Here is a 21,031-nt window from a genome sequence, read left to right as displayed (position 1 = left end):
AACAATTAAATGAACATGTACCTGTGGAACGGTCGTTAAGACACTAACAGCTTAGAGATGGTAGGCAATTAAGGTCACAGTTATAAAAACTTAGGACACTAAAGAGGCCTTTCTACTGACTCTGAAAAGCACCAAAAGAAAGATGCCCAGGGTCCCTGCTCATCTGCGTGAACGTGCCTTAGGCATGCTGCAAGGAGGCATGAGGACTGCAGATTTGTCCAGGGCAATAAATTGCAATGTCCGTACTGTGAAAAGCATTCCAGGTGAAGCTGGTTGAGAGAATGCCAAGAGTGTGCAAAGCTGTCGTCAAGGCAAAGGGTGGCTATTTGAAGAATCTCAAATATAAAATATATTTTGATTTGTCTAACAATTTTCTGGGTCCACATTATTTCATATGTTTTATTTCATAGTTTTGATGTCTTCACTATTATTCTACAATGTAGAAAATAGTACAAATAAAGAAAACCCCTTGAATGAGTAGGTGTGCCCAAACTTTTGACTGGTACTTATATTTTTTTGACTTATCACAGGCAGTATCCAGTTCTCATTTGAACTTCTTTCAGAATTGACAAACCTAGCAACAAGTCCTATAGAGCAGTTATATTTGCCACACAGATCTGACGAAAGTCCCTTATGGAGGAACTGAGGACTTACTAGGAAGGTACCAGGAGTTCTTTATTATGCAATCAACCATGATTAAGAATCACGTTACATTGCTCAATATCAGTTATTCCCATTATGTATACATTGCCACCACTGTGCCATGCAGCCACAATTTACAGAAGTGTGTCTCTGTCAACATATTGTTGATACCATTGAGGCACTTTGGTTGTACTGGACTGGAGGGACTCAAGAAAAACAAAGTGATAGGATGGTAGCGAGAAGACGACTGTCTGTAACTGAGTGATCTTAGTAAGCTGTCACAATGACAAACATCAGCCTAGCTTAGCTTATTTTGGCAATCATTAGAGGCTTCCCCGGAGAACACTGGGAAAAATGTAATCTATGCTCTGTAGTGAGAAACAACAGTCGCTCCCACAGACGAGGCCAAACAATCATGAAAGGGAGGATGAGGAAAGACTAACCACTGGGAGCAATTAGCATCTACCACAGGCATGCCTGTAGTCTGGCCTTGTGTACCAGGCTGAGGTGAGGAGAGAGAGAGAGAGAGCAGGCAGAGTCTAGAGTAGGAGAAGGGCTCCTGATTTCTTCTGCAAAAGATAGAATTAGAGTTTGATACATTTCGCAAGGACTTATACAGGATACTAACCTCAACTTCAAAACCTTAAATCAAAATCAAAATTCCATACCTAAAACCTTGATTTTGGACAAAATTACCTGAATGGACTATTACTACCAAGGACTATCAAGAAAAAACTTATATTAGACACTATTTGCTGACTGCTACAAAGAGGGGAACGTAAGCAACTTAATTTTCCACACAGACCATCCCCTGGCATGGCACAGGCATGGCACCCCTATGTCAAGAGAGAGGGTATTGGCCCAGGGTGGAAACTCAGAATACTAGACATTGAGGAAATTGAAACAACCTCTATCAACGTGTACAAGTCTGGGACCGTAATGGTGCAGGGCATCCTCATGCAGTTCCAGCAGGACTTATACGGGAACAAAGAGAGAGCACAGCAGGAAAAGCTCTCTCTGTGACGACCTCCCCATCCTGAGTGAGTCTGATCACACCTCTTCAAACTGTCCTGCAGACGAGGATAGTCACCCCCCCCCCAGCACTGAACACATCCAGGTCCCAGAACTGCACTGCTCCTCCATCATTGAGAGTGATAAATTCACAGAGCTGGAGAGACATGGTGGAGCTCAGAGAGCTAGTCATTTACATTTACATTTACATCATTTAACAGACGCTCTTATCCAGAGCAACTTACAAATTGAAACAAATCCACACAATCCAGACAGAACAAACCCACAACACAGACCAGCACAACAACACCCCCCCAGCAAGACCCGGGAGGCAGAAGGTGGAGATGGACGGCTGTCTGAGAGAGCTGGCTGCTCTACGGACTGAGGTGAGAGAACTTAGAGGCACACATGGCACTGAAGGAGGGGGTGAGAAAGCTGAGGTGTGACAGAGAGCAGGACACTCCCCCAGAGAAGCCAGCAGAACAGCCCACCTCAGACCCGGACCACAACCTCAACACCACAATGGGACAGATAACACAGGACCCACCAACCCAACAGACCCCAGCCCCTCCTAACAGCCCTCCTGTCAGCTCTCCCGATAGTTCTCCTGACAACCCCCAAACATCACAACTTCTGCCAGGACCCTGAAGGACGTCACCCTCAACCGTAGCCCCAGCACCTCACACAGGAGCAACAGAGCAACGGACACCCTGCCGAGACCTGCGAGACACCCTCCCAGACCTGCAAGACCCCCTCCCGAAGGACCTGCACTGAGAGAACCCATGCCAAGAGGACCTACACCCAGACTACAGCATCACCAACCACACCCCAACCAGCTAAGACCACCCCAAGCAAACCCTGGCCACACCCTATATAGGCCCCCCAATATCAGACCTATGCCCCTTCTGCCCACCCCATACCCTCCGCCCCTGAGGCAAGGACCTCAACATGACAGCAGGACATATGCCCAGGTCGTGAGCAGAGCAACAGGCCCAACCCCCACTATTACACCCGCCCAAGCCCCATCCTGCGACCTAAGAGGTATGTATCATTCAACATGCTCTGCTCACACCTAGTGTGATGGTCCGGGCCTAAACCACACAAAACCATCACTAGATACTATGGAACAAAAAGCTTTTACTATCTCATCCTGGAATATACAAGGTCTGAGGTCATCTGGCTTTGGCCTAAAGAGCAGGAACCCAGACTTCAAAGAAATTGGAAATACAGACATTGTCATCCTACAAGAAACATGGTATAAAGGAGATGGACCCACTGGTTGCCCTCTAGGTTACAGAGAGCTGGTAGTCCCATCCACCAAACTACCAGGTGTGAAACAGGGAAGAGACTCAGGGGGTATGCTAATTTGGTATAGAGCAGACCTAACCCATTCTATTAAATTAGTCAAAACAGGAGCATTTTACATCTGGCTAGAAATGAATAAGGAAATTATCTCAACAGAGAAAAATGTCCTCATGTGCTATATCCCCCCAATAGAATCCCCATACTTTAACGATGACAGCTTCTCCATCCTGGAGGGGTCGATCAACAATTTCCAGGCCCAGGGACATGTAGTAGTCTGTGGCGACCTAAATGCCAAAACTGGACAAGAACCTGACACCCTCAGCACACAGGGGGACAAACACCTACAGTACCTGGAGGTGACAGCATTCCCTCCCCCATATGCCCCCCTAGACACAACTACGACAACATAACCAACAAAAATGGGTCACATCTCCTGCAGTTCTGTCGGACGCTGGGTATGTACATAGTCAATGGTAGGCTTCGAGGGGACTCCTACAATAGGTACACCTATAGCTAATCTCTTGGTAGTAGTACTGTAGAGTACTTTATCACTGACCTCAACCCAGAGTATCTTAGAGCGTTCACAGTCAGTCCACTGACACCCCTATCAGATCACAGAAAAATCACACTACTTGAACGGAGCTATGCTCAATCATGAGGCATCAAAGCCAAAGGAACTGAATAATATTAAGAAATGCTATAGATGGAAGGAAAGTACTGTGGAAATCTACCAAAAAACAATTAGGCAACAACAAATTAAATCCCTTCTACACAATTTCCTGGACAAAATGTTTCACTGTAATAGTGAAGGTGTAAACTTGGCAGTAGAAAACCTAAACAGTATATTTGACCTCTCAGCTTCCCTATCAAATCAAAAAATTTCAAGCAGACAACCTAGAAAATTAACAATTACAAATGGAATGAAGAATGCAAAAACCTAAGAAAGAAATTGAGAAACCTATCCAGCCAAAAACATAGAGACCCAGAAAACCTGAGCCTACACCTTCACTATGGTGAATCACTAAAACAATACAGAAATACAGCACGTCAGAAATCAGCTCAATGTAATTGAAGAATACATAGAATCTAACCACTTCTGGGAAAATTGGAAAACTCTAAACAAACAACAACATGAAGAGTTATCTATCTAAAACTGAGATGTACGGATAAACCACTTCTCCAATCTTTTTAATATAATAATATGCCATTTAGCAGACACTTTTATCCAAAGCGACTTACAGTCATGTGTGCATACATTTTTACGTATGGGTGGTCCCGGGGATCGAACCCACTACCCTGGCATTACAAGCGCCATGCTCTACCAATTGAGCTACAGAGGACCACGCTCTATAACAAAGAACAAACAGCAAAAACATATATATGATCAAATACAAATCTTAGAACCAACAATTAAAGACTACCAGAACCTACTGTTTTCTCCAATTACATTGAATGAACTACAGACAAAATGCAAACCCCAAAAAAGGCCTGTGGGGTTAAATGAAATGATAAAATATACGGACCACAAATTCTAATTGGCTATACTTAAACTCTTTAACATCATCCTCAGCTCTGGCATTTTCCCCAATATTTGGAACCAAGGACTGATCACCCCAATCCACAAAAGTGGAGACAAATTTGACCCCAATAACTACCGTTGGATATGCGTCAACAGCAACCTTGGGAAAATCCTCAGCATTATTTTTAACAGCAGACTCTTTCCTCAGCGAATACAATGTACTGAGCAAATGTCAAATTGGCTTTCTACCAAATTACCGTACAACAGACCACGTATTCACCCTGCACACCCTAATTGACAAACAAACAAACCAAAACAAAGGCAAAGTCTTCTCATGCTTTGTTGATTTCAAAAAAGCTTTCGACTCAATTTGTACTGAGAGTCTGCTATACAAATTGATGGAAAGTGGTGTTGGGGGGAAAAACTTTATAAAATCCATGTACACAAACAACAAGTGTGCAGTTAAAATTGGCAAAAAAAACACACATTTCTTTCCACAGGACCGGGGGGTGAGACAGGGATGCAGCTTAATCCCCACCCACTTCAACATATATATCAACGAATTGGCGAGGGCACTAGAACAGTCTGCAGCACCTGGCCTCACCCTAATAGAATCTGAAGTAAAATGTCTACTGTTTGCTGATTATCTGGTGCTTCTGTCCCCAACCAAGGAGGGCCTACAGCAGCACCTAGATCTTCTGCACAGACTGTCAGACCTGGGCCCTGGGCCCTGACAGTGAATCTCAGTCAGACAAAAATAATGGTGTTCCAAAAAAGGTCCAGTTGCCAGGACCTCAAATACAAATTCCATCTAGACACCATTGCCCTAGAGCACACAAAAAACGAAACATACCTCGGCCTAAACATTAGCGCCACAGGTAACTTCCACAAAACTGTGAACGATCTGAGAGACAAGGCAAGATGGGCCTTCTATGCCATCAAAAGGAACATAAAATTCGACATACCAATTAGGATCTGGCTAAAAATACTTGAATCAGTTATAGAACCCATTGCCCTTCATGGTTGTGAGGTCTGGGGTCTGCTCACCAACCAAGAATTCACAAAATGGGACAAACACCAAATTGAGAATTCTGCAGAAAATATCCTCCATGTACAACGTAAAACACCAAATAATGCATGCAGAGCAGAATTAGGCCGATATCCGCTAATTATCAAAATCCAGAAAAGGAAACGATTCCCAAACCTTCCATAACAAAGCCATCACCTACAGATAAATGAACCTGGAGAAGAGTCCCCTAAGCAAGCTGGTCCTTGGGCTCTGTTCACAAACACAAACAGACCCCACAGAGCCCCAGGACAGCAACACAATTAGACCCAACCAAATCATGAGAAAACAGAAAGATAATTACTTGACACATTGGAAAGAATTTACAAAAAAACTGAGCAAACTATTTGGCCCTAAACAGAGAGTACACAGTGGCAGAATACCTGACCACTGTGACTGACCCAAAATTAAGGAAATCTTTGACTATGTACAGACTCGGTGAGCATAGCCTTGCTATTGAGAAAGACTGCCGAAGGCAGACCTGGCTCTCAAGAGAAGACAGGCTATGTGCACACTGCCCACAAAATGGAGGTGGAAACTGAGCTGCACTTCCTAACCTCCTGCCAAATGTATGACCATAGAGACACATGTTTCCCTCAGATTACACAGACCCACAAAGAATTCGAAAACAAATCCAATTTTGATCAACTATCATATCTATTGGGTGAAATATCACAGTGTGCAATCACAGCAGCAATAGTTGTGACCTGTTGCCACAAGAAAAGGGCAACCAGTGAAGAACAAACACCATTTTCAATACAACCCATATTTATGTTTATTTATTTTCCCTAATGTACTTTAACTATCATTACAACACTGTATATAGACATGACATTTGAAATGTCTTTATTCTTTTGAACTTTTGTGAGTGTAATGTGTACTGTAATTTTTTATTGTTTATTTCACTTTTGTTTAATATCTATTTCACTTGCTTTGGCAATGTAAACATATGTTTCCCACGCCCATAAAGCCCCTTAAATTGAATAGAGAGCGAGAGAGACAGAAGGAGGGAGGGAGAGATATAATTGAATTGGGAGAGAGGTGGGGATAGAGCGAGGAGAGAAGAGAAGTAGAGAGACAGGAGAGGGGGAGAGAGAGAGGGAGAGAGAGGAGAGAAGAGGGAGGGGGAAGAGAGAAGAGGGAGGGGGAGGAGAGAGAGGGGGGAAGGTGAGATGTTATAATGCCTCTCCCCCTATGGCTATGTCACCGCAGTGTTGAAGTCATTTGTCATCACACACAGAGATAAACAATCATGCGTTAAAACAAGTCCTGGAAACGTTGAACTACAGGGTCAGAGGTGAGAGATCACACCTAGGCATTGAAAGCAGGCTACTCTGATGCTGAGAAAGGAATGCTCGAGTCTTTCATTTTTATTCCTCTTGGCATTTTACACATTTCACATTTTTTGAATGATATGAAACACACACCACATGTCAATGTGACAGGTTAAAGGAAATATTCATAGCCTGTTATACACTAAAAAGTATTAGTAAGTTCATGGTATGTGAGGATCTTAAAATATCTAAGGTTAAAAAGATCATGCATTCAGTACTAGTTTATAGAGATTGATAAAATGCATATAATTGTGTTAAAAGGTTAAAAACCTGTCAAGCGTACAAAGGGTAAAAATTGATATCAAAGGCCCTGCTGCTAACTGTCCTATCATGTCAACTCCTTGTCACTCATTGTCATGCCATGTTTGGATTGACAATGAGTAATGGAGTTGGCAAGAGCAGGCTATAGTTAACTGTCTAGTGTCTAGCAGAAAAAACATATGTATTCATATCATTTGGGGCTTTTTAGAATGCTGATGTTGGACATGGAGGATTCTAAATGCCTCAACATGACAGATAATTGTTTATGGTGGTCACTAGTAAGGCGATTTACATTTACATTTTAGTCATTTAGCAGACGCTCTTATCCAGAGCGACTTTACAGTTAGTGAGTGCATAATTTTTTTTTTCATACTGGCCCCCCGTGGGAATCGAACCCACAACCCTGGTGTTGCAAGCGCCATGCTCTACCAACTGAGCTACACGATGTCCTTATATCCAAAACAACCCCCCCTAATTGAGTGTGTGTTTATACTAAATGAGTCAACCTCGCCCAGATACACACACATCTGCAAAGGGTACTCAGACGTACTCAAGATCAACCCCCCATTTGCCAGTGACAAGCCTGTGCAAGCTCTGTAACTCTGCTTGTGTTTGAGTCTGGACTCTGCCAGACATTATAGAAGATCAAAGATGTGAGTCACTCTCATTACCATAGCCTGCTCTCTCTCTCTCTCTCTCTAAACATCTAGATTAGAGTTCCTGCTGAGAAGTGGTCAAAAGCATGTTGCTAAATAGAGGTTGCTCATGTACGTGACTTAAAAAGAGAGATTCCCTAATGTCACACTCGAAATGGAACAACAATAAAGCATCAATACAGCTCAGATATGTTTCATCCATCTAAAAGCACTAATGTGCTAAGTAAAAAGCATGTTGATACCTGTTTCTCTTGACATAGAGTAGACACATAAGAGGTACTTTTGAATCTATTGAGTTTGAAGTTATTTGTGTTCATGGTGAAGCAATAGCCTTTTGGAGAGAGAAAACTGTTCCATTACAGAGAGAGATAAAACCTCCTCAAATAGCACACGAGTCTGAACACGGTGGCAGGTACAGGGTGTGGTAGTGGAGCTGTAAGGGGGTTGTGCTACTTCAAATCACCCTGCACTTTTCACTTACCAATGTGGTAATCACTGAAGCTCAGCAGTAACACAATTTTCCTCAATACATGCTTTGTATGCAATACTGTAGTTATGGCAAGAGTAGTTCCTGTAAACGTTACGTGGCCCATTGCAATGAAAAAACTTGAGCTTTTTTATGTAATTGTAGATCAACTAAGTTCTCTTTCAAATACTTGTTTCTGTATCTTACATATGGGGCAAGCCCTTCAGGACGGGATCACAAGGACACTCCAATCACACAACCTATTATAAGGCACCACGTCCCTCCCTCTAGCTCATTAACATTTTCTTCCTTACGGAGATCACAAGCTCTCTCTACACTCTCCTCAGCACGACTTGTCTCACTGTTTTCCTGCTTAATTGTGAATCGGTAACAGACTCGCCACCGGGCATAGGATGCAGCTTCTCGTCTAGAGTGTTAAATACTTTTACCAAAAGGAAAAGTTGGGCTCTTCTTAGTCTCCAGTCAAACCTAGCGCCATGGCGCTAACTTTTCCCCCACCTTTTCGATTTGGTTAGCCCACGGTGCAAGACGAAAGCTAACCTAGCTAGCTCACCGAAGACTTACGACTCATGCTTTTTCTTGAGCTAGCAGTGTGCTAGCAATAGCTAGGCTATTAGGCCACGAGGTGAACGCTAGCTAGCTAACGCCAGGACTAGTTTCACAGCTAAACGTCGGCAAGCACACGCTTAGAGCTAGCTCATTCTACTAGCTCTTTCTACTTGGTTAGCCCACGCTGCAAGGTGAAGGTAACCAGCTAGCTCATCAAAAACTAACGCTATGCTCTTTGTCTTCAGCTAGCAGTGTGCTAGCAATAGCTAGGCTATTAGCCCCCGGGGTGAATGCTAGCTAGCTAATGTCAGGACTAGCTACACAGCTAAGCATCGGCCAGTACACACACAGCCTTGAACCCTCCACTATCAGGAGCTATGTATACTACTACCCCTTCACAATGTGACCCAGCTGGCTTCCTGCTCCCAAACCGGCACACCCATGCCTGTGTGGATCCATGATCTCAGTGAAGGACACACATCCTATCTGTGTCGCCTGCTTGGGACTGGAGCATGCTCAGGCAGCTCTCGCTAACCCCGAGTCCTGCGAGCATTGCAAGGAGTTGCCGGAGTCCAGCCTCAGACGGAGGGTGTGCAGAACCCCACAAGGCTCCTCTTCCTCCCAGCCTTCGGGCGAAGAGGCAACCCAACAACCCCGAACCATGACCAGCTGGGCTAAGGTTATGGACGGTCTCCCCACGGATTTCCACTCGCTGTTCGACGAGCTAGCAGCAGGGGAAGGAGGTATAAGGGTTTACGAGGAGGTCGACAGTATTGTGTGACTCTTCTGCAATGAGGATGAGGAAGGGGAGGAAGATCCCTAGGCTCAGGCCTCAAGGCCTTCCAGTCCTACTCTCTCAGCCTGGAGTACACGCTAATCCATGTGTGCGAAAAAGACGAAAGAGACTGGTTCGATGGGAAGAGACTCCCATGCCGTACCGTCCCTGTGAGACAGAGTGTCCCCACGATCCCAGCATGCTTGGTGGAAGCTAAACGCAACTGGGACAAACCCCTGTCCGGCAAGGTCCCACCTAGGGACTTCACTGCCATGGACATGCAAGGTATGGAGGAGCAGTGGAACAATCTCTCGCTAACCACCTACACCCCGAACACTGTGCCTTCTCCCTCACTTCTCTCCCTGGCAAGATGGAACGTTTATTTTTCTCCATTCTCCAGCGCCCCATCTTGGACTTACGGATCCTCAACAGCTATCTGAAAAGGTTCACGTTCCTTATGCTTACACACAACGTGCTGTCTCGCTTTGTTTGTCGAGGCGATTGGTTCACTACAGTCAATCTGCAGGATTTTCACAAAAGCATTCTGCCAGCATACAGGTTTCTCAAGTTTGCCTGTCAGGGTATCAAGTATCTCGTTGTTCCCTTCGGGCTATTACTAGCCCCTTGGACGTTCAGCAAGTGTGTGGAGGTGCCCCTAATTCCCCTGAGATGCAGAGGACACAGGATCTATGCGTACATAGACGACTACCTGCTCTGCTCCCACTAACAGAAGCAGGCAGTGAGAGACAGAGCTGTCCTCCTCACCGAGTTAGATTTCAGGATCAATTAGATAAACAGCTGTTTAGTGCCCACATAGAGAATAGAATATCTAGGCGTGGTTCTGAATTCTCTCTCTTTCCGGGACGCACTATCAGACGGGCAAATCATGTTGCTTCACCAGTGCCTCTCCATGTTCCAATGGGGTCATATGGTCACACTCAAGACGTGTCTCTGTATGTTAGAGTTGATGGCCTCCACCATCTCAGTAGTTCTGTTGGGACTATTGAGGATGAGATATTTTCAGCGCTGGGTATCTGCCCTACGCTTGTGTCCCCGTCGTCACCTCCATCGGAGGATAACGGTGTACTCACCAAGCATAGCGGCTCTCCGCCACTGAAGGGACCCCTCGATCTTTGCCAAGGGCACTCCCCTAGAGGTAGTGTCTGCGAGGAAAGTAGTGATAACAGATGCATCTCTCACAGGGTGGGGCGCAGTCTGCGAGGGGAGAGCACTGAATGGATTGTGGTCCCCACAACTACGTCATGCTCACATAATAAACCTTGAGTTGCTTACAGTGCTGCTGGCACTAAACATTTTCTGCCTTTTCTTGGGAATTGTCACATCCTGGTCAGAACAGACAATACAACTGTAGTTGCATACATCAACCACCAAGGTGGCACCCAATCTCTGTGTTTGTGCAGACCAGCCCACAAAAGTATTATGTGGAGCAGCGCATATCACTCTTTACACGTGACTCATGTCCGGAACGGACTTGTAGTCCAGAGGGAACCCCCTATACAGGAACTGGAGACTCCATCCCGAAGTGGTGGCTCAAGTGGGGTGGAAAAATACGGACAAACGTCCGTAGATCTCTTTGCATGCGCAAAGACGCACAATGTCCGCTGTTTTTTGCACTAGCAAGCGGTGACGCTGTAATGCGGCATGTTGGGCTACCCCTCATATGTTTATGAGGTTTTACGAACTAGACGTCACTGCGCCCTCGCTGGCACATACTGTGCTGTGTTGGGGCCTATGAGGGATGATTCTGTCGAGACTACCTAGCTTCGGAGAGCACATGAGCGCTACGGGAGTTGACTATATGTGAGATACCCATATTTGAGATACCGAAAAAAGTATTTGAAAGAGAACTAGGGTAAGCACTTCTGCAGAGGGAGATCCATAATGTTTCTTAAGGTCAAATCTTAAGGTTTCTTGCATAACCCCGGTTCTCTGATAATATGAGTGGGGTAACTCAATATGCATAAGAAGGAAAACATATGTTTGATAATGAGCTAGAGGGCGGGACTATTCGCCATGCCTCTTGTCTGTCTAAGACAGATGTTGTGTGATTGGAGATTCCTTCTGATCTCGCCTAAAGGGCATGCCCCATATGTAAGATGGCTCACTCATATTATCAGAGAACCGGGGTTACGCAAGTAACCTTAAGATTTGACCTTAAGAAACATTATGGATCTCCCTCTGCAGAAGTGCTTACCCTAGTTCTTTACAACTCAGTTTAAACTCAGCACTGCCCTCAGGGTTTGAACTTTCCCTTTAGGTCATTCCCTGTATAACCTGTGCTTAGCAGACACTGTGTTGTAATGACCAGGTTCACATACTAATGGAGGGGCACCTTGACTGAGAAATGACAGAGGTCAAACAGTTCTGAGCTCTGGCAGACTTTACAGTAAAACACTATGTCCCTGCTCCTCCCTAGCAGCACTAGCAGAGTGTCCGACTAGCAGGAGGTGTGTGTGCGTGTGTGTGCCTGTGCATGTGATGTTCTCTCACAAAACATTTGAGACATATACAGTAGCTACAGTGGGGAGAACAAGTATTTGATAACCTGCAAAATCGGCAGTGTTTCCTACTTACAAAGCATGTAGAGGTCTGTAATTTGTATCATAGGTACACTTCAACTGTGAGAGACGGAATCTAAAACAAAAATCACATTGTATGATTTTTAAGTAATTAATTTGCATTTTATTGCATGACATAAGTATTTGATACATCAGAAAAGCAGAACTTAATATTTGGTACAGAAACCTTTGTTTGCAATTACAGAGATCATACGTTTCTTGTAGGTCTTGACCAGGTTTGCACACACTGCAGCAGGGATTTTGGCCCACTCCTCCATACAGACCTTCTCCAGATCCTTCAGGTTTCGGGGCTGTCGCTGGGCAATACGGACTTTCAGCTCCCTCCAAAGATTTTCTATTGGGTTCAGGTCTGGAGACTGGCTAGGCCACTCCAGGACCTTGAGATGCTTCTTACGGAGCCACTCCTTAGTTGCCCTGGCTGTGTGTTTCGGGTCGTTGTCATGCTGGAAGACCAAGATCTCGCAATACATGGCCCCATCCATCCTCCCCTCAATACGGTGCAGTCATCCTGTCCCCTTTGCAGAAAAGCATCCCCAAAGAATGATGTTTCCTCCTCCATGCTTCACAGTTGGGATGGTGTTCTTGGGGTTGTACTCATCCTTCTTCTTCCTCCAAACACGGCAAGTGGAGTTTAGACCAAAAAGCTATATTTCTGTCTCATCAGACCACATGACCTTCTCCCATTCCTCCTCTGGATCATCCAGATGGTCATTGGCAAACTTCAGACGGGCCTGGACATGTGCTGGCTTGAGCAGGGGGACCTTGCGTGCGCTGCAGGATTTTAATCCATGACGGCATAGTGTGTTACTAATGGTTTTCTTTGAGACTGTGGTCCCAGCTCTCTTCAGGTCATTGACCAGGTCCTGCCGTGTAGTTCTGGGCTGATCCCTCACCTTCCTCATGATCATTGATGCCCCACGAGGTGAGATCTTGCATGGAGCCCCAGACTGAGGGTGATTGACCGTCATCTTGAACTTCTTCAATTTTCTAATAATTGCGCCAACAGTTGTTGCCTTCTCACCAAGCGGCTTGCCTATTGTCCTGTAGCCCATCCCAGCCTCTACAATTTTATCCCTGATGTCCTTACACAGCTCTCTGGTCTTGGCCATTGTGGAGAGGTTGGAGTCTGTCTGATTGAGTGTGTGGACAGGTGTCTTTTATACAGGTAACGAGTTCAAACAGGTGCAGTTAATACAGGTAATGAGTGGAGAACAGGAGGGCTTCTTAAAGAAAAACTAACAGGTCTGTGAGAGCCGTAATTCTTATTGGTTGGTAGGTGATCAAATACTTATGTCATGCAATAAAATGCAAATTAATTACTTAAAAATCATACAATATGATTTTCTGGATTTTTGTTTTAGATTCCGTCTCTCACAGTTTAAGTGTACCTATGATAAAAATTACAGACCTCTACATGCTTTGTAAGTAGGAAAACCTGCAAAATCGGCAGTGTATCAAATACTTGTTCTCCCCACTGTACATGCCAGGTACGTACTTATCTTTGCCGATAGTCTCATAGTCTTTCACAATCACGTCTATAAAGGAGGACGCATCCAATGGGGAGCCCTTTAGGTCAAACTCAAGCACCTGGAACCACAGATTGAGTTAGTTCATAAAAACGCAACTTTGCCAATGTTAGTTAAATTATGAAACATGGGGGGTACAAATGTTTTAAATCAAAGGGGAAGTGGGATAGCGTTAACAGTTATCATTCCTCTATGTTGAGTCATCAACTAACAGTAAGCACAGTGGACAAAATATTTGTCACATTTCCTCATTCATTTTCATACCCTCCTCCACATAATACATTCCTCTCGAGGCCTCTTTCAACATTCCCAGTGACTGCCAGAGAGAGGATGGATTGTACTGTAAATATTTATACTTACTTCATTCCACACGGGATTGAGTTCACTATCAATTGCTTTAGTTTTCTTCTTTTCACCTGTAGGGTTTACACAGTGGCAAGATTACAACATGGAATATAGGTTTTTATATTTACCCTGCATGTATACAGTGGGGGGAAAAAGTATTTAGTCAGCCACCAACTGTGCAAGTTCTCCCACTTAAAAAGATGAGAGAGGCCTGTAATTTTCATCATAGGTACATGTCAACTATGACATACAAATTGAGAGAAAAAAAATCCAGAAAATCACATTGTAGGATTTTTAATGAATTTCTTAGCAAATTATGGTGGAAAATAAGTATTTGGTCACCTACAAACAAGCAAGATTTCTGGCTCTCACAGACCTGTAACTTCTTCTTTAAGAGGCTCCTCTGTCCTCCACTCGTTACCTTTATTAATGGCACCTGTTTGAACTTGTTATCAGTATAAAAGACACCTGTCCACAACCTCAAATAGTCACACTCCAAACTCCACTATGGCCAAGACCAAAGAGCTGTCAAAGGACACCAGAAACAAAATTGTAGACCTGCACCAGGCTGGGAAGACTGAATCTGCAATAGGTAAGCAGCTTGGTTTGAAGAAATCAACTGTGGGAGCAATTATTAGGAAATGGAAGACATACAAGACCACTGATAATCTCCCTCGATCTGGGGCTCCACGCAAGATCTCACCCCGTGGGGTCAAAATGATCACAAGAACGGTGAGCAAAAATCCCAGAACCACACGGGGGGACCTAGTGAATGACCTGCAGAGAGCTGGGACCAAAGTAACAAAGCCTACCATCAGTAACACACTACGCCGCCAGGGACTCAAATCCTGCAGTGTAAGACGTGTCCCCCTGCTTAAGCCAGTACATGTCCAGGCCCGTCTGAAGTTTGCTAGAGTGCATTTGGGAGAATGTCATATGGTCAGATGAAACCAAAATATAACTTTTTGGTAAAAACTCAACTCGTCGTGTTTGGAGGACAAAGAATGCTGAGTTGCATCCAAAGAACACCATACCTACTGTGAAGCATGGGGGTGGAAACATCATGCTTTGGGGCTGTTTTTCTGCAAAGGGACCAGGACGACTGATCCGTGTAAAGGAAAGAATGAATGGGGCCATGTATCGTGACATTTTGAGTGAAAACCTCCTTCCATCAGCAAGGGCATTGAAGATGAAACGTGGCTGGGTCTTTCAGCATGACAATGATCCCAAACACACCGCCCGGGCAACGAAGGAGTGGCTTCGTAAGAAGCATTTCAAGGTCCTGGAGTGGCCTAGCCAGTCTCCAGATCTCAACCCCATAGAAAATCTTTGGAGGGAGTTGAAAGTCCATGTTGCCCAGCGACAGCCCCAAAACATCACTGCTCTAGAGGAGATCTGCATGGAGGAATGGGCCAAAATACCAGCAACAGTGTGTGAAAACCTTGTGAAGACTTACAGAAAACGTTTGACCTGTGTCATTGCCAACAAAGGGTATATAACAAAGTATTGAGAAACTTTTGTTATTGACCAAATACTTATTTTCCACCATAATTTGCTAATAAATTCATTAAAAATCCTACAATGTGATTTTCTAGAAAAATAATTCTCATTTTGTCTGTCATAGTTGACGTGTACCTATGATGTAAATTACAGGCCTCTCTCATCTTTTTAAGTGGGAGAACATGCACAATTGGTGGCTGACTAAATACTTTTTTCCCCACTGTATGTATGGGTAGAATTGTTTTGTCTGGGTCCAATGCAGACGTTTTTATCTCAATATCAAATCATTTCTGGGTAACAATTACGTTACTGTGATTGTTTTTAATGAAGTGGTCAAAAATAAACAAAAATAGCTTATTTTTAAAAATGCAAAGTTCTCAAGCAATAAATTTGCTAGGACTGTTTAGGAGTGGTCTGAGTAGGAAGGGGAAAACTAGCTTTTATTGGCAGAGGTTTCTTTCTTATTGGTTTCTTAACTAATTTACCACCTGGTAGGCCAAAATTCCATCCCACCAAAACAGGCTGAAGTTTCAGGCATTCTTTTCATACACTAAAAGGGCATTATCACATAATTTCATAACATTATTTCAACCTCATAATGGAAATATATATAAAACACAGTAAAATCATGTTTTTAACTGCACTGGGCCTTTAACACATACAGGTAGTAAAAAAAATGGGTAATAACTACTCATTTAATGAAACTAAACTACAAATTAATTAATTTAACGACTGTACTCATCATTAAATATTATACAAATTAGCATTTCTCAATTGCTCTGTTTACACAACATCCCTGGGACTGGTAACATTGTGAGCCAACTTACAGCGGCAACATATTGAACCATAAATGTTGAATGTGTATCTTGGACTGACTCTTATCCTAAAATATCCATACAAAAATAAAGCACATTGACCCAGCTGCAGAGTTGTTGATGACAGGGGGAGAATGGGTGATTCCAACCCCTTATAAGGGAATGTGTTTTCCCTCTGTGTAACACAATAGAGGCAACATTACTTAATGTAACTCATTGCCTTAAAGCAGGCAAACGAACCCATGCACAGTACCATTGTTGTACCTTCAAGGCAATTCATTATATTATTTTGGCCTTACATGCTCACAGTTAATGATGCAGTATTTCCACTTTTGAATACAAAGAGCATCATGTTTGTGTTTATTGAACATGTTACATGTTTGGGGACTACAAAATCCACCAGAATATCATCTTATTGTGGACTATTGCAGTTTTTGATGTTTCAAATAATAAATGATAAACTCTACATTTGGTGAAAGTCTTTGATCCAGATGTTTTGAACTTCTCAAGAATAGCCAACAATCAATACATTTAAACCTATGAGAAAATGTAGGCTAAATGTCACAGCAAGAGGCAACAATACAATAACTCACCTCTGAACACTACCGCTGCTATGGGATCTGGGATTCTGAGTTTCTTTTTGGGGATGCCTTTGGCAGTTTCCACTACGACGCGCAACATTATTACAGCGTTTTTAAGTCCGTATTATAACTCCCTTGTGAATCACGGCATGTTCCTCTGCCAAGGCGTCTCTTCAACAGCGAACATTGCAACATATGAAACGCTCCGTTAAGGGAGTTAGAGGAAAGAGGAGGAGTGAAGTCCCGAATGAGTTGGCTATCCCCTGTATGAGTCAGAAGGGGAAAAGGTATTATGGATGTGTGTTAAAATGTATTCCATCACGTCGAGTAGGCTATAGTCAGAATCGGTTAGGTTATCCTATTTGTTACTTCTACTTCTACCACTTGTGATATTGTTATGAGTTTATGAACAAACTTGACGCAGTCAAAATATTGTTTGAGCCTACTGAAATAGGCTACAATTCGTCATAGCCTACGTTGAGTCATTTACATACATCTGTAACAGTTTTTTACAGTCTATCGTGGTTCAAATGTAGCCTACACGGCATCGCCACTCAGAGGTGATGGGGTTGAACAATGCTGAGTGTGGTACCCAAAGGTGACCGCGGCGATTTTCCTTTAAAAAATTAAAAAGTCCGATGATGAACCTGGTAAAAAAAATTATAGGACATGGTCGATATTCGTAACAACATTGTAGTAGAAAATGGTAGAGTTTTTAGAATTATTATTATCAAAGGAAAATATTTAAATAAAGGAGGTGACCACATTTAAATAACCCAAATTAGGGTCAAAGGGAAGATTTTGCTGGACATTTGCCGAACAGTGTAGCAGTGCTGCCAACTCTCACGCATTGGCCGTGAGACACGCATTTGACCCTCTTCACACGCTCACACGCCACACCTCTTATTTCTCACGCATTAAAAAAAGTACTGCTTGTATTTTCTAATTAATCCACTGTGCGTTCATTTGTCAACTGTGCCTCCAAATCGTTTTTGAAATTGGAGCATATAATATGCGCCTGCAATTCTACATCACGAGCATTGTAACCACGGCAGCTTCAACCGGGAGATCCCTAATTTTCCTGCCACCGCACTGTGAACCGTGGCAGATTGAAGTTTATGATTGGTTTAGTAAGGGTCTGGGACCAAGGTGATTGGATGCGTGTTTGTAAAGAAACGCCACTCACGATTAGAGTGGAGTGCAGCCACGGCAGACTGGACAGGTAGTATCCACATGAATTCAGAAGTGTTTAGAAACATATTATATTCTTATTTAATAATAATAATAATATGCCATTTAGCAGACGCTTTTATCCAAAGCGACTTACAGTCATGCGTGCATACATTTTTGTGTATGGGTGGTCCCGGGGATTGAACACACTACCCTGGCGTTACAAGCGCCGTGCTCTACCAGCTGAGCTACAGAGGACCACAATAAAAGTGACTCCAAAATGACAGAATACATTATTTACCATTAATTTCTATTGGGCATAAAATAATCTGAAACAACCAAAACAAACAGCAAATACATCCAACAAGTTTGTAGAGTCACAAGCTTGATGAAATAATCAATGTGGGGACTATGTACAGAAAGTTCTGTAATTTCTAAACGGTTCACCCGATATGGATGAAAATACCCTCAAATTAAAGCTGACAATCTGCACTTTGGGGCGGCGCACAATTGGCCCAGCGTCGTCCAGGGTAGGGGAGGGAATGGCCGGCAGGGATGTAGCTCAGTTGGTAGAGCATGGCGTTTGCAACGCCAAGGTTGTGGGTTCGATTCCCACGGGGGGTCAGTATCAAAATAAATAATGTATGTATGCACTCACTAACTGTAAGTCGCTCTGGATAAGAGCGTCTGCTAAATGACTAAAATCTAATGTAAATGTAGGCTAAGTCATACAATTAGAATAGGCTATATTGAAATGGCCCTTGCCTCAAATATCCTGTTTTGTCACTTTAGTATTGTGCAAACGCTACTAGGCAGAAACAGTAGGCATAATTGCTAAAGAGCTTGTCTATGTAGAGTAAGATGATGGCAAGGTTTTGCAAATCAGCCTCAACCACCTGAAGATTGATTTTCATTTGATTTTTCTTAAATGTGGTATAATTTGTAGAATGTCAAATGTCAATTCACATATTCAAACCCCCAGTATTTGGGAAACATAGATCAGCGGTGGCCAAACCCCTAGGAGAGCTACCTCTAGGCAGGATATTTTACAGTCCTATTATTATTTACATGCTGGTTTCTTATGGATAAGGAGAGACTGCAATCCATCCTATGGTTAGCCACTGCCACCAACCATTAATATTAAACATTTTCTAACCAAAAACCAATGTAATTCAATGTCCCTAGGTAGCATAAGCATACTCTAAATTCCATGCCGAAATAATCTCATTGTAACTTCAAACCAAGTCTTCAAGTTTTTAGTTTGTATTCAACTTTAAGAGAATCCTGAATACACCTGACCTGTAATTTAAACAGAGGTCAGGTGACCTGACCTGAGCTTTAAAACATATTTTTTTCTCCATAAGGGGGACCATCAGAACCCCTGGCTAGAGGTGGAGCCAATTACATTCATGTTAGGACATCTCACTTCACACACACACACACCCCCCACACACATGCACACACAAAAAAACACCCTCATTTCTGGTTGGTCTCAGGGAATGTAAAACAGTTAGGAAGGGAGACTTTGAAAACTGGATTGAGTGAAGTAGCAGCAAATATGTTAGCTGAGCAACTAATGAGCATGGAGAGCCTCACAAGTTCGACAAAATCACATTTTATATTTTCAGTTTAAATCACCTTATATATATATATATATATATATATATATATATTTTAGGTCTAATGCAGCTATTTATTTACTTTTGTAGCTCTTTGTCAGAAGCATGTTTTTTAAATGTCCCCTCCAAGTTTAGCTGGAATTTAGACCGAAAGGATTTTATAAATGTGATTGGTTGATGATATGACATTGGCCGTATCACCTTGCGCTGCGCAGAATATCAGATCTCAACAAGAATTGGAGAATTGTTTAACACCATAGGTACTGTCGTATATGATGAGTGGTGGCAATTATTGCCGTCAACAAAGAGTCCGTTTTATGCTGCATCGTGTTAGAGGCTTTTAATAAAATCACGAGGTTTACAGCATAAATGACAGGTGACATGACACCCGGAAAACGGCTCCCCAATTGCTATGGCCGTTCTGACGTTCCTCGCCTAACCCCCTTATTTATAAACAATGAAACTCCCTCCTCTGGCCAATCACCAGTCTCCCCTTTATATAGCCTTCCAAGAGTTGAATAGCTCCCTCTACTGTCCAATCCCCGTATCTTACAACCCACTTCCTGTCTGTCATATGGTATTATACTAAACATTGCCTTCTGATACTAACATAACCAACATTCCATTTCTTCATGAAAAACATTTAACAAAGGCATAATCTTCAGATACTATATTCCCCCCTTTCGAGACTAACTAAACGTCTCAAAAACAAACAGAATAGGATTATGACTAGTAACAATTTATCTTATTGAGTATCTTTAACATTAAACCAAAACCATTCTCCTCTAGAGTGTAAATACCTTTCTATGAAATACCTGTTTATGAAGTGTGAATACATTACTATGACATATGAAGTGTGAATACATTACTATGAAATATGAAGAAATCTCTATGGAGTGTAAGAGCGAAAAACTGTCTGGCAGCCATCCATCCATATCAATCAAGACAGTAAAATTCTCTCACGGTCCCTCTGCCCCAGGCAACCACCGTCGGTACTCCAGATAACCTCATTAACCATGTAAATGCATTTTGAAACTATGATGCAATTAAATACACATGTAAGCCCCTGCAAACAAAATCCTATCCAATAACATCCATTGTACGGCTGGTCAACCCATAGGACCGTACAATGAAACTCTCCCTTCCTAGCCTCTCTGTCCCTAAACATTCACGAAATAAACAAAAACATCTAAGATCATCCCATGTATCCAATTACATCAAACATCATTCTACAAAAATTAATCCCTGAAAATATGACACAATTATGTAT

At 42.9% G+C, this 21,031-nt stretch overlaps 1 protein-coding gene across 1 annotated transcript in view; it reads right to left on the bottom strand.

Moving 5' to 3' along the window:
* The window catches only part of LOC311145910 (myoferlin-like), an 82,602-nt gene extending 65,490 nt beyond the window's left edge, over positions 1-17,112 (bottom strand). Inside the window, exons 1-3 of the mRNA XM_084182291.1 lie at positions 16,985-17,112; positions 14,092-14,147; positions 13,701-13,792 (exon numbers count right to left, since the gene is read on the bottom strand). Coding sequence (XP_084038417.1) covers positions 13,701-13,792; positions 14,092-14,147; positions 16,985-17,072 — 236 coding nt within the window. The 5' untranslated portion in view covers positions 17,073-17,112. The remainder of the gene's footprint in view (positions 1-13,700; positions 13,793-14,091; positions 14,148-16,984) is intronic.
* Between the last annotated feature and the right edge of the window lie 3,919 nt (positions 17,113-21,031).

This window comes from Coregonus lavaretus (assembly GCF_964263955.1).
Source record: "Coregonus lavaretus genome assembly, chromosome: 2".
Lineage (NCBI taxonomy): Eukaryota > Metazoa > Chordata > Actinopteri > Salmoniformes > Salmonidae > Coregonus > Coregonus lavaretus.
This window is presented reverse-complemented; position numbering and strand designations above follow the sequence as displayed.